Source organism: Octodon degus, unplaced genomic scaffold (assembly GCF_000260255.1).
Source record: "Octodon degus isolate 3935 unplaced genomic scaffold, OctDeg1.0 scaffold00080, whole genome shotgun sequence".
Classification (NCBI taxonomy): Eukaryota; Metazoa; Chordata; class Mammalia; order Rodentia; family Octodontidae; genus Octodon; species Octodon degus.
The window spans coordinates 1,023,093-1,042,610 of record NW_004524656.1 but is presented as its reverse complement, the minus strand read 5'-3'; the positions used below and the strand labels follow the sequence as shown (position 1 = coordinate 1,042,610).

Here is a 19,518-nt window from a genome sequence, read left to right as displayed (position 1 = left end):
TGGAATCCTGGGTGTGCCATGCTGGCCACTGAAACCAGGGAGGCATAGGCAAGAGGACCACTATGGGTCTCAGCTGTGTAGTGAGTCCCTGTACTAAATAAATAAACAAATATTGCTGTGGAAAACATACAATAGTATAATCTCTTTTGAAAATTATTTGGCAGTTTCAAAAAGGGCTAAGAGAGATCTATTTCAAAAAAATGGGTTGGGGTTGTAGGTCAATGTATCCCTGGATTTGATCCATAGTACTACAAAATGTAAATTAACTTAGACCAATAATCCACACTATCATGTAGAATCATATAGTCTTACATATAACAGCCAAAAACATAAAGCTTAGAGAAGAAAACACAAGTGAAATACTTTAACACTTTGGGATTAGGAAAGTTCTTAAATATTACTCGAAAATCACAACCTACCGTAGAATGTTGAGACATCAGAATTCACCAAAATTAAGATTTGAATTGTTTACAGACCATTGTAAAGAGAATGCAAAGACAAGAGGAGCAAATATCTATAAAATCATTTATCTGGTGTAATTTCTATTCAGAATACTTAAGAAATTTTGAAACTTGATGATAAATTGCTTTTTAGAATTTTCAGATTTGAACAATTGTTTCGCCAAAAATGTTATACTGATGACATGTAGCACATAAACAACATCCCATAGAATTAGTCTTCAAAGAAATTCAAATTAAAGTTCTAGAGAAATTCACAAATCACTGTATTAGTCACTTTTCAGTTGCTAGGACAAAATACCCAACATCTACAAATTGAAGGAGAACAGGTATATTTTGGCTCACACTTTTAGAGATTTTAGTCTGTGGTCATATAGTTGATCTCACAATGGAAATGGAATGAGAGGAAGGAGGGGCTGAGGATAGCTCCTCAAACTATGGTAGCCAGAAAGGAGCCAGGGGGAGGGTGAAAAAGGGAAAGAGGAAGGAATGGAGGGAGAGAGGGTGGCAGGGAGGGGAGAGCAGGAGTAAAACAATGAAACACACCTTTCCAGGTTGAACCCCAGAGATGTACCTCCAGCAGGACCAGCTCACTGACAGCACATTGAGCCATAGGCTCATTATTGGGTTAATCTACTAATGAATAGAGCACTCCCAAGAGCCAATCCTCTTCCAAAAGTCTCCTCTTTGAATACAGGCTTGAGAGACATTTTGACCTAGATCATAACATATGCCTACTAGAATGTCTACAATGAAGAAGACTGGCGCAGTCATATTTGGAAATGAATGAGCATGGTTATGGAGGAGTGGGACCTTCCATATTTGTAGTAAAAATTGTAAATACTTTGGTGCACAATTTAATAGAGATTTAATGAAGAGTTAAGCATGCATGTACTAAAGGAACCAACTATTCTACTATATATTTATACAAGATAAAAGAATACATCTACAAAGACTTGTGCAGTATTGTTCACCACAGATTTATCTGCAAAAGCAAAAAGTATGGCAATGGAAAAGCATTGTAGTGTATTAATATAATAGAATACACCAAGAATAAAAAAGAATCATTTAAATTCTTCTAATGATGACTATTTCAAATTTTAACATTGTTTCAAAATGCTTGGATGTTCTGTTTTGTATTTTCACTTTTTTTCTTTTTAATTAGTGTTTGGGACTTTTGTAAGTACTTATCATTGAGCTAAAAAATTCTTTCCTAAGCTGTGTTGATCAAAGAGCACTTAGGGGTAATTCTCTGAGATAACTTTGTTGAGCCACTATTGACATAAAAAAGCTTGTACATATTAAATATATACACTCTGATTAGTTTGGATGTAAGTACACATCTGTGTAACCATCACTACAGTTAATGTTATAAACATAACCATTGCCTCCAAAGTTCCTTCTGCCTTAATTTTTTATAATATGAGCACTTAAGAATCTTAGAATAAAAACTCTAGCAATTTTTAAGTGCAGTAGATTGCTAGGATATTTTAATAATTGAAATTCTATACTTTAATACCTCTCCACTTCTCCACAACTCTCCTACTTTCTGTTACTGAATTTCACACTTTCTCCCCTCTCAATTCCACATATAAAGGAGATTAGACAGTATTTACCTTTATATATCTGGCTCATTTCACTTACTTAATGTCCTCCAAGTTCATCCAAGTAAATAGTAGGAATTTCTCAAATTCTAAGGCTGGGTAATATTCCATTGTATGTATATATTGCATTCTTTATAAGTCACTACTGTGGGCACTTATGTTGCTTCCATGTTTTGCCTACAGTAAATAGTGATTCAGTGAACAGAGGAGTGCAAGGCAATCCTTGAGATCCTTATTTTAATTATTTTGAGTTGTATTGAGACATAGCATTGTTGGTTTGGATGACAGTTCTATTTTTAATGTTTTGAGAAGCTTCATACTGGTTTGCATCTATTTTTATGCCCATCAGCAGTATGCAGGTGTTATCTTTTATTCTTCATCCTTATCCATAACAGTTAACTTTTTTCCTTTTGATGAAAACCATCTTCAGAGGAATGATGTAATTTCCCTGCTGCTTAGTGACTGCACAAAAGACTAATTGTTTTCTATGTATTCAGAGTCCAGAGTCATTATCATTTCATCACAGAACCTTCCAAATATTTTTCTACATACTCATGTTCAACAAAGAATATTTCTGGGACACAATGTGTAGAGTATTTCCTCATCAAAAGACTCTCTGACCCTGGCTGTGTGTTTGAAAGTATATTCTAGTTTAGACCCCATTGGCCTGGAGGGAGTGTCTGGACTCAACTCACATGTTCAAAACTTGGCCTTACAAGATGGATACAGCTTCAGATGCCAACTGCAAATCTGCATCATTAAATGAGCTTATGATGGTAATAAAGCAAAAGCTTTCTCAATCGTTTGTTAGCATTGCATTCAGAACTCAGGAAAGCACCTTATTTACCATTATACATTGATTATGAAGGGCCACAACTGAGAAACAACAAGATGAAAGAGATGTGTAGGGAAAGACTCAGAAGGGGTTTCAGCTAGAGGCTGTCTTTGTGGTGTTGGGATGCTCACCATCTACTGGCAAACAGATGTGTTCTTATTCACAACCCACAAGCTCTCCAAACTGTGTCCTGTTTTTTAATTTTTTATTTTAGAGAAGGGTCTACAGGGTGTTCAGGGTCTCACTACTAGATCAGTCTCATAGTGATCCGCCTGTCCACAGCCTCCCAAGAGCTGGGATTACAGGTGTGACCCACGCCCAGTCTCTGTTGCTGTCTCAGTGTGCCCCAGGGGCAGGGCTGGCACAGCAGGCTTGGGAATCAAACCCCTGGTCCCTGATCCTACTTGCAGGTACTTTAATCTACTGAATTATTTGGCTGGCCCTGCCCTAGAGTTTTATGAAATTTCCATTGCATAAGATTGATTGGATAAATCATTAGTCATTGGTGATCAGTTCAAAGCTTCAATCACTCTTTCTTTCTGGAGATCTGTCAGTAGTGTTGGGAGTGGGGCTAATAATTCCAAGCATTTTGTTACATGGTTGGTTGCCCTGAAAATTAGTGCTTCTTTTGATGCTGTGCAGTAGTCAGTCATCAATAATCTCATTAGTATACAAAATGTCACCTTCCTAAAGGCACTTTAGAGATTCTGAAGATTTTAGGAGCTTTACACCAAGAACTGAAGATGAAGAACAAATACTTATTTTTACTTTGAATAACAATACTACAATGACGTTGGGTATCATTTAATTTACCTGTCCAACATTTGTATGTCTTTTTTAAAGAAATGTGCGGGCCCCACCGCCAGGGTACACTGAGAGACTGGGCTTGGTGGTGGGTGCCTGTAATTCCAGATTTTGGGAGGATGAAAACAGCAAGATCACTATGAGTTCTATCTGTGTAGTGAGACCCTATAGACCCTGTACTAAATATATTAAAAGTATCTATTAAATTTCTTTGAATGTTTTTAATTATGTTGTTTTATTTGCTGCTAAGTTGTAAGACTTTCCTATATATTTTGGATATTAAAATTTTGTTAGATGTATGGTTTATAGATATTTTCTCCTATTCTGTAAGTTGTCTTTTCCTTTCCTTACTTATTTCTTTTGCTGTGCAGGAGCATTTAGCTTCCGGTAGCTTCACTTGTCCCTTTGTCTCATTTTACTTTCTGTTACTGCATAATATCTGATGCTAGAAACTTTATAAAAGAAAGAGACTTAGCTCAATTTTGGTAGCTGAATGTCTCAACTAAGGGCAGCCCCATTTGTTTAGCCTCTAGAAAGGAATACCTTTTCTGTGCCAAATCATGTAGAAGAAAGAAAATATCCAGAGACAGAAAATGCCAAGTGTATGGGAAAGCCTTACTTTATCATCACTTGCTTGCTCAATAACTAGCCAGAGCCCTATAAATTACATTAACTCTGGACAAGAATATGCCCTCATAATCAAATATTTCCCTACATAAAACTCTAGGCACACAACCAAAATATACACAAATCATAGAATCATATTTACTTTTGTTCCCTGTGTTCTTTGGGTTTTGCCCGAGAAATTGTCAAAACATACTTCAAGGAGCTTTCCCATTGTGATTTATCTTTTATCTTATGTATTATTCCATTCCTTTTTTTTTTTTTTTGTATTTTTTGGAAGGGTCTACAGGGTGTTCAGGATCTCACTTCTAGATTGGACTTGTAGTGATCTGCCTGTTTACAACCTCCTAAGAGCTGGGATTGTAGACATGCACCACCATGCCCAGTCTCAATTGCTGGCTCAGTGCACCCTGGGGGTGGGGCTGGCACAGCAACCACTCCTTTTAATTTATTATACAAATTAATAGGTTTTATTTTGATAGATTCACATGTGCACATATTATATGTTGGTCATTTTTACCCCATCACCTCCCTTGCTTGCCCCTCATTTTTGGAGTGATGTTTGTGATTCATCTGTTCATTTCCATTCCCCCTACTAACTGCCCTTATCCCCCTTTACTTCCCTTCTGTTCTCCTTTAGAAGATTTAGAATTCTAGATTTTACTTTAATTCATTTTGAGTTCACTTTGAGGCTGGTATAAGGTATGAGTGCACTTTTGTTCTTTTCCATGTGGATACTCAGATATTTCTACACTATTAAATCTCTTCTTACCCAAGTTGTATATTCTTGGTTCCTTTGTTTATAAATTGACTATATATGCATGGGTCCATTTCTGGCTTTATTCACACATGTTAATTTTTATGCTGGTACTATGATGTTTTGATTGTTGTAGCTTTGTAATATACTTTGAAGTCAGTTAGTTGGCTGCCACTGACTTTGTTTTCTTGGTCAAATTAGTTATCACAGTTTTTTCTATAAACACTGAGTTTTACTTTTTTTTTTTTTTTTTTGTGGTACTTGGTATTGAACTCAGGGCCTTGCGCTTCCCAGGCAAGTGCTTATTCTACTGAGCTATCTCCCCAGCCCGCAACATTTGTTTCATCTTTCTGTAAAAAGTGCCATTTAGATTTTCATAGCTTTTCCATCAAATCTATAGATTATTTTGTGAAGTATGAGAATTTTAACATTTATTGTATAATCCATAGGTGTAAGATGGCTTTCTACTTATTTGTGTCTGCTTTGATTTTTTCCAGTAGTGTTTTTGTTTGTTTTCTAGTTTTCACTGTGTAAATCTTTCATCTCTTTCAGTAAGCTATTTTTAAATATTGTATGGTTTTTAGTGCTATTAGAAACATGATTATTTTCTTAATTCTTGTCATATGTTTTAATGCTACTATCTTAAAGCACAACTTGTTTATGTTTGTTGATTTGATCTCAGAATTTGAATTTTTTGTTTTTTTACATAAATAAACATGTCTTAAGCAAAAAGACAATTTTAACTCTTTATTTCTTAATTAGTTGATTTTTATGTATTTTATTATCCCCCTCACAATTACTGTGTCTAGACCTTTCATTTTGAATATGAGGGATGGGAACAAGCATCCGTTTCAGGTTTCCAATCTTAGAGGGAAATCCTCCAGCTTTTCAGCTTTAAGTGTGGTATTAACCTTGTTTTGTCCCATAAGATCTTGATCCAGTGAGGTGCCTCCCTGCTGTGTGTACCTTTTAGAGAGTTTTAACTCTGAAAGGATGCTTGGTCAAATGCTCTTTCTGAATCTTTTTTTTTTTTTTTTCCACAGGGAATCGAACTCAGAACCTTGGACTTGCCAGGCAGGCACTTATGCTTGTGTTTTTTTGTGTTATCTCCCTAGACCTCCGAATCTATTAAAATATGATTTTCTTGTTCAGTCTTTTAATGAGGTGTGTGGCACAAACTTGGATGAGTGAAGCCATTCTCATATCACTGAGATAAAGTCCATTTGATCATTGCACATGATTCCTGTGCTGTTGAATTTGGTCTGTTAGTATTTGCAAGGATTTTTGCGTCTAGCTTCTTAGGAATATTACATTACAATTTTATAAGATATTTTGTGTTCACTTCGGATTTTTATATCAAGCTATTTTGAAATAAGTCGAAGTTTTTTCTTGTCTTCAGCTTTTTGGAAAATTGTCATTAATCTTTTATTTCTTGGTGGAATTCATCTTTGAAGTTATTGAGTCCTAGATTTTCTTTGATAAGAGACTTAATTATTGAGTTCATCCCCTTAAGAATTATTTGTCTTTTCAGATTTTGTAATTTTTTCATAGTTGCATCTTCATGAATCAGTTGTTGCTAGAAATTTATGAATACCTTTTAAATAGGTTATTAATTTGTTGATGTATAATTATTTACAGTGGCCTTTAATATTTCATTTATAATTTTATTTATATAAAATTTCTCTTTTTTCTGTACATTTACTAATGCTTCATCAATTTCATCTTTTCTAAAAATCAATTCTTAGTTTCACTGATATTTTCCATGATTTTTCTAGTCTTTATTTAAATTATTATTTTTTTAAGTTTATTGGCACAATTTAGGTGTATGTAATATCCACACTTATTACAGGAAATTTGTATCTCTACATGATATACCTTGATTTCTCTTTTCTTCCTATTCCCATCTTCTCCTCTCACACCTCCTTCTGTGCCCCACTCACAAAACTTGGTTTTCCTTTTATCCTTTTTTTTCTAATTTTTTCTTTCCCTTCCTTCTTTCCCCCTTCTTCTTCCCTAGTTACCTTTTCCTTCTGAACATTTTTTCTATCTCATAATATTTATTTCACAATTTGATTCTTATTTACATTTTCAGTTTTTCAAATCAGATAAATATTGTGATATATACATGTTTCCAACATATTTCACTTATGATTATGGTCTCGAGGTCTATCCATGTAGTTATAAATGTCTCACTTATCTTTATTTGTGGTTGAATACTACAATATCAGGATGTATCTATCTGTCAAATTTGTATTTATTCGTTAGTTGATGAGCATTTAGGTTGCTTCCTAGATTTAAGTATTATGAACTATGCCACTATAAACATTGGTGCACATGTATTGCTATGATATGATGCTTTTTAATTCTTTGGGAAGGCACTCAGAAGGGAAATAACTGGGTAAAATGGGACCTCTAATTTTATTTTTTCAAGGAATCTTCATAGTGACATTCCACAGTGGTGGCACCATCCTATACTCACTCCCACCAAGAGTGGCAAAATACTCCTTTTTCTCATTGCTCCACCAGAATTTGTTATTGGTTCTTTTCTTGATAATAGCCATTCTTTCTGGAGTCAAAACACTATTTCAATTTGCATTTCTTGAATAACCATTGATGTTGAACATTTTCTTTCATATATTTATTTTCTACTTGCACGTCCTCTGGAAAGTGTCTGTTTATCTCAGATGCACATTTCTGGATTGGGTTTTTGAATAGAGAGGGTCTGTTTTTTTCATTCCTTTTTATATTCTAGATATCAGTCCTTTGAACCAGCATAAATTATTTCCCACTCTGTGTGATGTCTTTTCACTCTGTTGGTGATATCTTTTGCTGTGCAAAACTTTTTAATAACATAATATCCCAGTTGTTAATTCTTTGATATTTTCTGTACAGTCATGGCTTTGTTCATAAAGTCTTTGACTATACCTATATCTTTGAGAGTGCTACCTATTCTATCTTTCATTAGATTTAGTGTTTCTATTTTGATAATTATATATATTTATTTTTTATGTAGTTTTTACAGGGTTTCAACATGCAGCTTGGACTCATAGTGATCCTCTTCTTTTCAGCCTACTGGGTACAATGCTGGGATTACAGGCATGTACCACCACGCCCTGACTTGCTGGCTGGCTCCGCATGCCAGGGCTTGGGATTACATGGCATATGGTACTGGGGATCAAACCCTGGTCCCTGAACTTGCTTAAGCAGATGTTTTGTCTACTAAGCTGTCTTGTTGGCCCCTCTAAAAGTCTTTTACTGGAGTTTTTACATAGAGTAATGTGTCATCCATGGATAATGACAATTTAACTTCTTCCTTTGCAATATTTATTCTTTTTATTTCTTTCTCTTTTCTATATGCTCTGGCTAATGTTTCCTGAACCATATTAAATAGGAGTGGTGACAATGGACATCTTTTTCTTGTTCCTGATTTTAGAGTACAAACTTCTATTTTTGACCATTTAGTATGATGTTAGCTGTTAGTTTGTTATACATGGCTGTTATGAGATTAATATAAACATCACATATACAAATTTTCTGTAGAGCATTATTCATGAATGAGTTTTGGTCTTTTTCGAATACTTTTTCTGCATCCATTGAGATAATTACATGCATTTTGTCTCTGGCTCTGTTAACATGGTGTATTACTCTGAGAGATTTGCATATTTTGAACCATTTCTATATCCTTGAGGTGAATCCTTTGTGGTCATGGTTTACAATTTTGGTGATTTGCTGGATTCTTTTTGCCAGTACTTTAAGTATTTCTACATCTATTTACATTCAGGAGCTTTGTCTTTAATTTTCTTTCAGGTTGGATTCTTCTCTTGTTTTGGTAGCAAGGTAATGCTTTCAGGAATGAGATTGGGAGTATTGCTTCTCTTTCTATTCCATTAAAGAACTTGAGAAGTAATGGCATGAGATCCTTTTTCAAATTCTTGTAGAACTCAGATGCACATGCAACAGGACCTGGGCATTTCTTTTTTGGTGGATTTTTAATTACATTTTCAATTTCATTGATTGGTATTAGGTTGTTGAGGATTTTATATCTTCTTCGTTCAGTCTCAGTAATTCATTTGCATTTAGGAATTTCTCTTATCCTTGCTTTCCATTTTCTTGAAATAAAGATTCTCAAAATACATATTTATCAGCTTTGGATTTAGGCAGAATCTATCTCAGTTTCATCTTTTTCTTTCCTGATTCCATGAATTTGAGTATTTTCTTTCCCCTTTTTTTTTTTTTTCCTTTGATGAGGTTAGCTAAGGGTTTTAAATTTTATTCAATCTTTCAAGGAACCAATTCTTTTTTAAATGTATTTAATACGGAGTCTACAGGGTCTCACTACACAGATTAGACTCATAGTGTTTCTCCTGTTTTCAGCCTCCCAAGTGCTGAGATTACGGGCGCGCGCCACCATGCCCAGTCTCAATCACGTCTCAGCACACCCCAGAGGTGGGTCTGGCCAAATTCTTTTATTATTGATTCTTTATATAGTTTTCTTAGTCTCAGTTGCTTTAATTTCTACTCTGATCCTTATAATTTCTTCCTTTGTACAAGCTTTGGGTTTGACTTGATTTTCTTTCTCTAGAATTTTGAGATTCAACATTTGGTTGCTCATTTGAGCTCATTCTTTCTTCCTGATATGAATATTCAATGCTGTAAATTTTTCTCTTAGGATTGCTTTCATTGCCTACCATAAGTTTTGGTATGCTGGATCAGCATTATCACTTGGTTGAAGATACATTTTAATTTTTCTTTAATTTCTTTTGCAAAATTATTTGTCAATCCTGATTTGTTGTTCAGTGGGGTGTTATTTAATTTCCTTGTACTTATGGAGTTTCTGTAGTGTCTATTGTCACTAATTTCTATTTGCACTGCACTATGGCCAAACAATATGCCTGGGAAAATTTCAATTATTTTGCATTTACTGAAGCATGTTCTATGGGCAGTATGTGATCTATTTTGGAGGATAACCTGTGTGCAACTGAGAAGAATGTGTACTCTGATATTGTGGAGTGAAACATTCTGTAGATATCTATTAAAGTTCATTTGTTCACAGGTTTAGTTCAGTTCTATAACTTCTGTGCTGATCCTTTTGTCTAGTTGGTGTACTATTTCTGACTATGAGGTGTCATGTTCCTCCATTACAGTTGCATTAGTACTTACTTGATTTTTTGTGTCCGTTAATATTTGTTTATATACTTGTTAGCTCCTGTATTGGTGCATATGTATTTCTGGTTATTGTCTCTTCTTCTTGGAGTTTTTCCTTAACAACAATGTTGTGACCTTCTTTATCTTTTTTAATCTGGCTTGGCTTGAAGTTCACATTATCTACAAATAGAATTGCACCTCTGCTTTTTTCTATGTTCCTTTTACACGGAATATTGTTTTCCATCCTTTGACTTTCAGTATATGAACTTCCATTTGAGTTAAATGTGTTTCTTTGATTGCATCATTTTTTTTGTCTGTTCTGCTATTCTATTTCTTTTGATTGGTGAATTGAGACCATTTATATTGACCACTATAACTGGCTATATTGGTTTATCCTTATATCATTATGTGCTGTTGATTCCTTGTGTTTTCCTTATGTTTAATTGCTTGCCCCTCTACCTGGTGGTTTTTCCTATTGGTGTTTTTGGATTTTTGCACACTTTTTTCTCTCCATAACCTATACTTCAGAAGACATTATAGAGCTAATTTGTCATGAATTTCTTCAGTTCTATGTGTCATGTAAGTATTTTATTTCTCCATTAATACTGAAACACAGTTTTGCAGGTTTAATAAATCTGGGTTCAAACTTATTTTCTTTCAGGATATGGAGGATTTCACTCCAACCTCTACTTGACTCAAGAGTTTATGTTGATAGATCCACTGTAACTCTGATGAGCTTTCCTTTATAGGTGATTGTTTCTCTATGATCTTTTGATATTCTGTTCTTGTGCTGAGTTTCTTGAATCATGATTATTATATGCCTTTGTGTAGGTTTATTATGGTCATGGTTAATTGAAGAACTATGTGAGTAACTTATCTTTTTCCTTACATGTGAATTTTTCTGCCATTATCTCTGTGAACAGTTTTATGTCATCTATGCTGGCTCCTGTCTTTTTACTGACTCCAGTCAATTTTAGGTTATACTTCCTTGTATTATTTTTCAGCTGTTGGATTATTTTATCATGTTTCCTTGTTATTTTTTTAAAGATAATTTTCTTTTCATGATTGCTAACCATAGTCCTATAGCTGAAATTATGTTTTCATTTTCATTCATGTGGTGTAGCAAACTTTCAGGGGAATTTTTAATTTCCTGGATTTTTGTTTGAATCTGATTCATGGATCCCACTTCTTTCTTACATTGTGTAGTCATGGCTTCCATCATATTCCTCCAATTTTTTTAAATCTATGTTTGCTCTAGCCTTACTGAGTAAGTCCTCCATATGGTCATGATCTCTTTTCCTACCTGGAGATTATTTCTTACCCGATTTCCTCTATAACCTTGAAGATCTGTTCTCAACTTCTGATATTGTTTTAGAACTTTCAAAAAGTGGGCTCCATTTTCTTCTACTTCCTTGTCTCATGGACCTGTCTTGGATGGGATGGAAGTCTTGGGTTGAGTTTTGTTTGTGTATGTTGTTCTTTTCTTTATTTTTTTTTTCTGTATTGATGCCTTTAAATTTTTCTTGTTTTTTAAAAAAATTAAACAGAAAAAAGTAAGAAATAACAGCGAAACAGTTTCATAACTAAATGATTTAGTTTCTAAGCCTTAATTTCTGGTTCTATCACTAGCACTGTGTCTCCCTATGAAGTGTCTGTTCTTGGTATAGGAGGTTCTTAGTTTTTGTATTTGTCCCAAGAGCCTACCTTCCCAATTTATTAAGAATGACATGTTGCTGTCGATTTGACTCAAGACCAAATTCTTTGATACCTTACTATTGTGATAATTACAACCCCAGACAGTCACAGAGTTGATATGAACGAGAAAACAACTGACTACAGTATGATATCCTGGCTAAATTATTACAATGATCAGTAAAAATAGCATCATGAATGGCCTAGAAACTAACAAACTATGATAACTCTTGATTTTGTACCTTAAATCATAGGGGCAAGATCTAGTTAAATAAGAAAAGCCAACATAATTGAGGAACTTGTAGGCAATGAGGATTTCCCTGGTAGAACGATTTTATCCTGTGATGGGGAAATTTAAGAGGAATAGTGGAGAAAATAGAGACAGATGACAAGAAATATAGTTAACAACTCCAGGCTATAGGACAAAGGATGATCACACAAGCTTTAGGAAACTGAAGAGGAGAAAAAAATGAAAGAGAAACCAAAAGATTACTGATGCAAATCAGAAATGATAAGGACAGCATTAACTCACATATATCATAATGTCAAGAGAGAGAGAGAGTTGAGGAAAGAGAAAGAAGATGAATAAAATAGAACAAAATATGTGTATAAACTTAAAAAACAAAGACAAAAGCAAGGAAATGAAGAAAACCCAACCAAACAGTAAAAGTGAAACAATACATACAAAGAAAAATATAACAAATTCCTCTGGTGTCCACTGTTTTGTGGTAGTGTCCAAATCAGTGCCCCACCAATCCTTCAATAGGATTAGCACTAGATTTGTTACAGGGCTGATATTGACCTCTAGATATTGGTATCATGGCCAGTCTTTAGCCAGCAGCTTTCTGGGTATCTCACCCTGTTTGCCTCTGTGTTGCTCTCCTAGTTGCTGTAGCACCCTAACACAGAAAATCCAAGGCTGCCCTCAGTCCCATGTACAGTTTTCTGCTGGGTCTTGTACAGCCCACTCCATGTCACACTACTGATTTCTCTCCCTCTGCCATCCTTGTTCAGCACTGGTTATTGCAAGTTGTAGGGAATACTGACTTACTGGCCCAAAGGTGGTTCTGCTGCTGGTCACTGATAGTCACAGGGGAATAAAAGGTGCTAAATTTCCATTCCCTGTGCTGGTTGCCATGTAACAGTCCAAATTCCATTTCTGTGCCAGTGGTAGGGCAAGAGGAGTTGTGTTGTTTCCCTGTCACTCTTCAGTGCCACGGTTGGTCTCTAAAGTTGTAGCTAGAGGTTCCAGTTAGTGGTTTTGATGCTCAACAGAGAAAGAAAAAGAAGACAAAAGAAAAGAAGAGAAAAGGAAAAGAAAAGAAAAAAACAATGTTTCATTGGAGAGAGAGAAGTCACTCACTTGAGAAATAAAGGGAGTGTGAGCAGTTCTTGTCCCTGGATGTCTCAGCTGTGGTGCTATCTTGACATTAGAGCTTTGTGCATATGCTCTATTCCAACATAGTCAGAGGTCTCTATGTTCAGTAACTTAAACCTGTACATCTCAGTCTCCAAGAATGATTTACCAAAGCAAATATTCCATTTTCAATTTTCCACTTAAAATTAATTTTATTGGTACATTTTAAAAATTTTCTTTTATTTTGAAGAATAAAAACATGAGCAAGAAAAACAAAAGCAAAGACAGAAGCAGGGTAACATACAACAATGCACACATTACAGATTTTCAAAACAAGAATATCTGACCAACAGTGATTGATACATCATCTATTTTCATTGCCAAATCTGTTCCTCAAATTAACAGATATAGTTATGCAAGATGAGACAAGTGATTGAATATTACCACATACTTCCAAGAAGTCTTAAATTTTTGTTCTTGTCTCTCATTTTCTTTTATTGTCTTAAAAAATTTACTTTAAAGAGAATATAGTAATAATTGGTAGGATATTAGAAATGGCACACATTTAGAAGACCAAGATGACAGGTATTTCAAGCATGGTTGTAGGTACATTTTTGATGCACAGAAGGGTCACATTCATCATAAGGAATTTGTACCCTTATGTGATATATCTTGATTCTTCTGTTCTTCCCCTTTCCCTTCTCCTCCCTTCAACCCTTCTACCCTCCTTATCTCCAAAAGATTTGTTTCCATTTTCCCCCTCAATTCTTTTTTTCTTTCCCCTTCCTTTATACTCCCCTTTCCTTGCTTCCCTTGCCATTCGAACATTTTCTTCCCTCTCCCAGTATCTGTCATCCTTCTTGGTCCTTATTTACACTGAAGCAAATACTCCTAATTGGTTACCTTATTGTGAAGAATGTATTGTGCCTTGCTTTATTTCTAGATCCTAAATACTGAAATGAATAAATATTCTACTGAGTTAACTATTTTACTGAATATAACTGTTTATAACATGTGGAAAGTATGAGGGTTTTGGCTTTTAAATTTCTCAAAATGTACTTATGCACATAAAACATAAGTGAAGGGTTAGGGTTAGGGATAGGGTTAGGGTTAGGGTTAGGGTCTTGTTTATGTTACAGTGTAAACAAGACATCAATTAGTGCTGTTTTGAGGCTCATAAAAAACCAGAATGAGGGGCAACCTGCCAAGTAAACAGATATGCAGGCAGAGGCGCGGAACCCAAGAGAGTGAAGGACTTGTACTGCATGGGCAGATGCAACAGTGTTTAGGCCAAACCTGAGGGAGAGAATCCTCCCCCCAAAATTCTTTTAACTTTGCATTTTCATTCCTAGGAAGCAGCCATTGGACAAGGTTAAGGAGTGGTGCGGAGTAGGATCGTGGCTTGTCTGAGCACCAGCTCCCAGTTGATAGCTGACCACCCCTGTTCTGCATGGCTGCAGCCTCCTCTGATGCAACATTGAGTTTGCCTAAGTTATTCAAGGCCTTGTAGTTATACTGAGAACTCTGACATGTTAGACCAGGGTAAAAAAAAATGCTTTTGGTTTGTATTGTGGATACAGGTTTTATTTTAGTTTTCTTTCTCCTTGTTTATTCTATGTACTATTCCTTTTTGGGAATGCTAGGTTCGGACCCTCATGTACAGATGATTGTATTTCATTCACAGATCAGTGAGTTTTATTATAAAGAGAAACTCTATACATTAAAATCCTAAAATGATTTTGATAACATTAGTATTACTGGGTGGGCAGTGGAGGTGGGATTTGGTTACCCCTGAGGTTCTATTGTGTGACAGAAATGTTTAGTTTTTGAAGTCATATAGATTTGAATCGAAATCCTGACATCCAGTGTTATTATTTGCTTGGCCTTGTGAGTTATTTTACCTCTCTAAATGTTACTTTTCTCATCTGTAATATGTAAACAACAATGACATCTATTGTATTGAAAAATAATTTCTAAGAGGATTTATACATATAAAACAGCTAGTATAATGCCTCTAATACACATACATCAAGAATGGCTATGTTTACTCTTCCCCTTCTAATAGCTGTTGAATTTTTCTCTTTGAAAATATCTCTACTCTAATTCCACAAAACTTTTCTTTATCTCCAGTGTCATCACCCTTTCTTAAAATGGATTTTCTTCTTTTATATCTAAGACGTTTTAATAATTTTTCTTTTTTGGTCTTTTTTTTTCCTCTGTCTTCTTCATTTATTGCATGATTTTGCATTTAAACTTGTGGCTTCCCAGGGTTTATAAAAGAAGAATAAATAAAAATGTGAGATGCCTCATGCATAATCTAAATTATTTAGTTTTGTCAGTCAAGGCTCTTTACAATCCAAGCAGTTGATTAGGATCATATTATGACTTGTATTTAGATATCCCCGCAGAGTCTCATGCAGTCATAGGTTGGCTTTCAGAGGTGGCTGAGTCTAGGGAGTGTGATGCTGGGATCAGGGACTTGAGGCTAGAATTGATTCATGGTGTGACGCTAGGATTAAGGGTGTAAAGGCTACTTGCCATAAGAGTGGGCAGCCTGGACAAAAATAGGATCAGAGAGCCTTGCTTAAGGCTGGCTGCTTGTTTGCTGCTTGATTTGTCCTACTTTCTGAAGGACGATGCATCCTCTGAGATCTCCTCTGCCCTGCCACCCTGCCTTGGAGCCAGCCAATGGACTGAAACTGCTATGAACTGTAAGCCAATAAATCTTTCCTTGTTTAACTTCAGCTTCCAGCAATGAGAAAATAACTAAGCCAGACCATTTGCTCATTTCAAAGCAAAGCAAGATGTTTCTCAGTTATTTGGCAAGTTGCATTAACTAGACCTGGAGTTAACTCTTTAAGTCTAGCCATGCCTTGCTTTCTATAAATGCCCACTCATTTAGGATATCACAGCATTGCCAGCCCTGCAGATCCAATTTGAACCTCAGCAGGTATAATAATTTGTCTATGATTTCTGTAGCCAGCTTGGCAGGAAACAGAAGCAGCTGTTTTACACTAGGCAACATAATTATATTCTTTAGATGTCACATGACCCTATAAAATAATTATTTCCAAACTTGTTTTTTAAAAGAAGATATTGAAGCTTCCAGAATAACAAAATGTATACAAAATTCTTGGTCTAATAAGTAATGGGCTCACGATTAGAATACTTAGGTAGGTTCAAGTGTCTCTAAAATCCATGTTATTTTTGCCAATCAGTGCGTTCTTAGTCACCACTATCTGGAGTGAAAGAAATAAGACACAAAGTGGCTGCAAGTCATTTTATTCCCGAGTTGCATTTTTATTCCAAAGCACCAGGTTGCTCCTCTGAAGGTGGCTGATACACAGATTAAGGTCCATTTTATTATTTGTACCTTACATTTTTGCTTATATTGCTTTTTAATATGCATTGTATCATTAATAAAATTATTTATGAAAATATAAAAAATCTTAAGGTAAAGGAGGGCAAGAACAGCATTTCACATGTCTCTGCACCACGTTTCTTAGGGTTAGGAGACATTTATTTTCCCACCTCTGAAAATTTATTTTGGATAAAACAGTTGAAGATAAGTTGCAAATGATATATTGTGCAAAAGAACTAGGAAATGATTTAAGAGAGTATTTTAAGCACAGGTTTCCTGACACACGCAGAAGCAGGTTTTCTTTCAGGCTTGCAGGTCACAGCTGGCAGCCTTCTGCGTATACCACAAAGTGAAGATTTTTCTTCAATGAAAACAGCTATTCATGTGTAATAAAACAAAACTGCCTCTTGCAAAATAAAGTTTTTCCATCAAAAATCGCAGTAAGCATACCAGTAAATTTTTGAAATCTGTATCAACCTTATGTAATGCAGAAACATTGGTATGGTTTCATAAAACTGGAATCACCTATTAACTGAAAATACAACTGAAATATTTAAAGGGCTTGTGGCTGAAAATGATTGGCCTTACAGAGGTGTGCATAGTATGAATATTTTGATTAGATAGTGTTTCTGCCTTTTCGAAGACACTTGAAATATCAGGTACTTTGGTCCTTTTGTTTACAGGTGGCAAGCTTGTGAGTGCGACATAGAGCTTGGCCACTTGGTCAGGAGCTGAGCTAACAGTTATTCTGCATTCATCCGGAATGGTTTAATTCTTACTTGATTTAAAGCTTACACGGCGGCCTTCCTAGCACGTACGTGCCCGGGTCGGGCGGGTTGGCTGCTTACAGGGGGGCTCTCAGGGGCCTGGACAGAGCCGCCTCCCCAGTGCCCGCTTCACCTCTTGGTTCCGCAACGTGTAAATGAAAGGGTTGAGCATAGGGGTGATGATGGTGTAGAAGACGGCGGGCGCCCCCGCGGCGGGCCCGCTGGAGTGCGGCTGCAGGTAGATGCAGACAGGCGGCAGGTAGTACAGGAGCACCACGGTGAGGTGGGCCGAGCAGGTGGAGAAGGCCCTCTGCCGGCCCTCCGCGGTGCGCATGCGCAGCACAGCAGCCACGATGAAGACGTAGGAGGTGACAATGAGGAGCAGGCAGCCTGCAGCCACTATGCCAATGTTGGCAAGCATGACAAGCTCATTAATGGTGGTGTCCGCACAGGCCAACTTCAGCACAGGGGGGATGTCGCAGAAGAAATAGGCGATATGGTGAGGGCCGCAGTAGTGCAGGCGGAAGGTGAGGGAGGTATGCACGGCCGAGTGCGCCGCACCTACAGCCCAGGTGATCCCTGCCAGCCCCGCGCACATCCGTTTGCTCATGGCCACTGGGTAGTGCAGAGGCTGACAGATGGCCAGGTAGCGATCGTAGGCCATGACCGTGTACAGGAAGCACTCGGTGCTGGCTAGAAAGTGAAAGCAGTAAAGTTGTACAGCACAGCCTTGGAAGGAGATCAGCTTCTCCTCGGGGGTCAGTAGGCCTGCCAGGACCTTGGGCACTGTCACTGTAGACAAGCAGGCATCCAGGAAGGAGAGGTGGCCCAGGAAATGGTACATGGGGGAGTGGAGGTGCGGGTCAGAGGCTACAGTGAGGAGAATGAGGAGATTCCCAGTCACCGTGATGCTGTAGATGAGAAGGAAGAGGAGGAAGAAGAGGCTAGGGTGCTCCGCTGTGTACAGCAGACCTTGCAGGAGGAAGTGGCTCACCGCTGTCCCGTTGAGGTGCTGAGACTTGAAAACCATCTTCTCACAGATTAGTTGCTTAGCCAGTTTGCAACAACACAGAGGATAACAGGTACAGTGAATTGCTGTTTCTCTTCCTGAATTCAACATCCATTGGGGCATACCATGTTGGTCTCCTCATATACAAAAGAGAAGGATAGGGGCCGGGGAGATGGCTCAGGGGAATAAACGCCTCCCTGGCAAGAGCAAGGGCATGAGTTCAATCCTCTGTTCCACCAAAAAAAAAAAAAAAAAAAAAGTTTGTCAACCGAAGATCTGCCCTGTTCTTGTGTTTTCTTGTTGCCTGTTCTTTTAGAATGAATGATTCAGTGAATGATCTGAAGCACATAACAGGTTGCAAAGGTTAATTGCGAAAATGTACTCCATAAAAATGACTCTGTGGAGTGTAAACGTTGCTTTCACTGAGTGTAGGTTTTTGGACATATTCCTGAACTGTGAAACCTCTGATCTCTTCACTTGCTGTGCTATGCTTGAGCTGTGGACAGGCAGCTCTTTATTGCTGTTTGCCACTGTTTGTTGAATCCCACCTCTGGGATTTGCTTAGAGTTTGTGTGCTATTACATCAGCCAGAATACAGCACACCCCAGCCCTCACTCACAGGGATTCTTCAGAATTTCAGATACCCGCAATCCTCAGGTGCACAGCCAGGAAGCTCTGGAGAGCACACCAAGTGATTAGCACAACAAATTGTTTCATGCGTTTCTGTGAAGTTTTATTTTAAACTTTGGGAAATTGTTTTCGTATTCCTTTCTTGATTCTTTCCACCTGGAATGAAATTAAGGTTTAAGATTTCTCTTTGATCCTTTCCATCTTTTCCCTCCTAAGCCTATCTAGACAGTGTTTTATAAAAAAGCGTTCTTTAAATTGCCTTTTCTCCTATTAGTTCTCCAGTTCCCATGAGTTTTACCTAAACCTGCTTGTGTATGTTTTATTTCTAGCTTTTATAACAACATTTCATGCATCATCTTCTTACTCCCTAAGATGTTATATTATTCTGTACTTCTTTTTTAAATTTTATTTTATTGAAAAACGTAAAACAGAAATTCACAACAAATAGAAGAATAACAATAGTGAAAACAATACA

The 19,518-nt window shown here is 36.7% G+C and overlaps 1 protein-coding gene across 1 annotated transcript; it reads right to left on the bottom strand.

Annotated features, from left to right (window-relative positions):
* Positions 1–17,495: 17,495 nt before the first annotated feature.
* LOC101561941 (olfactory receptor 10S1) lies at positions 17,496–18,455 on the bottom strand. The gene has a single exon (XM_004636523.3). The coding sequence runs from the start codon at positions 18,432–18,434 to the stop codon at positions 17,496–17,498; it is 939 nt and encodes a 312-aa protein (XP_004636580.1). The 5' UTR covers positions 18,435–18,455.
* Positions 18,456–19,518: the final 1,063 nt, after the last annotated feature.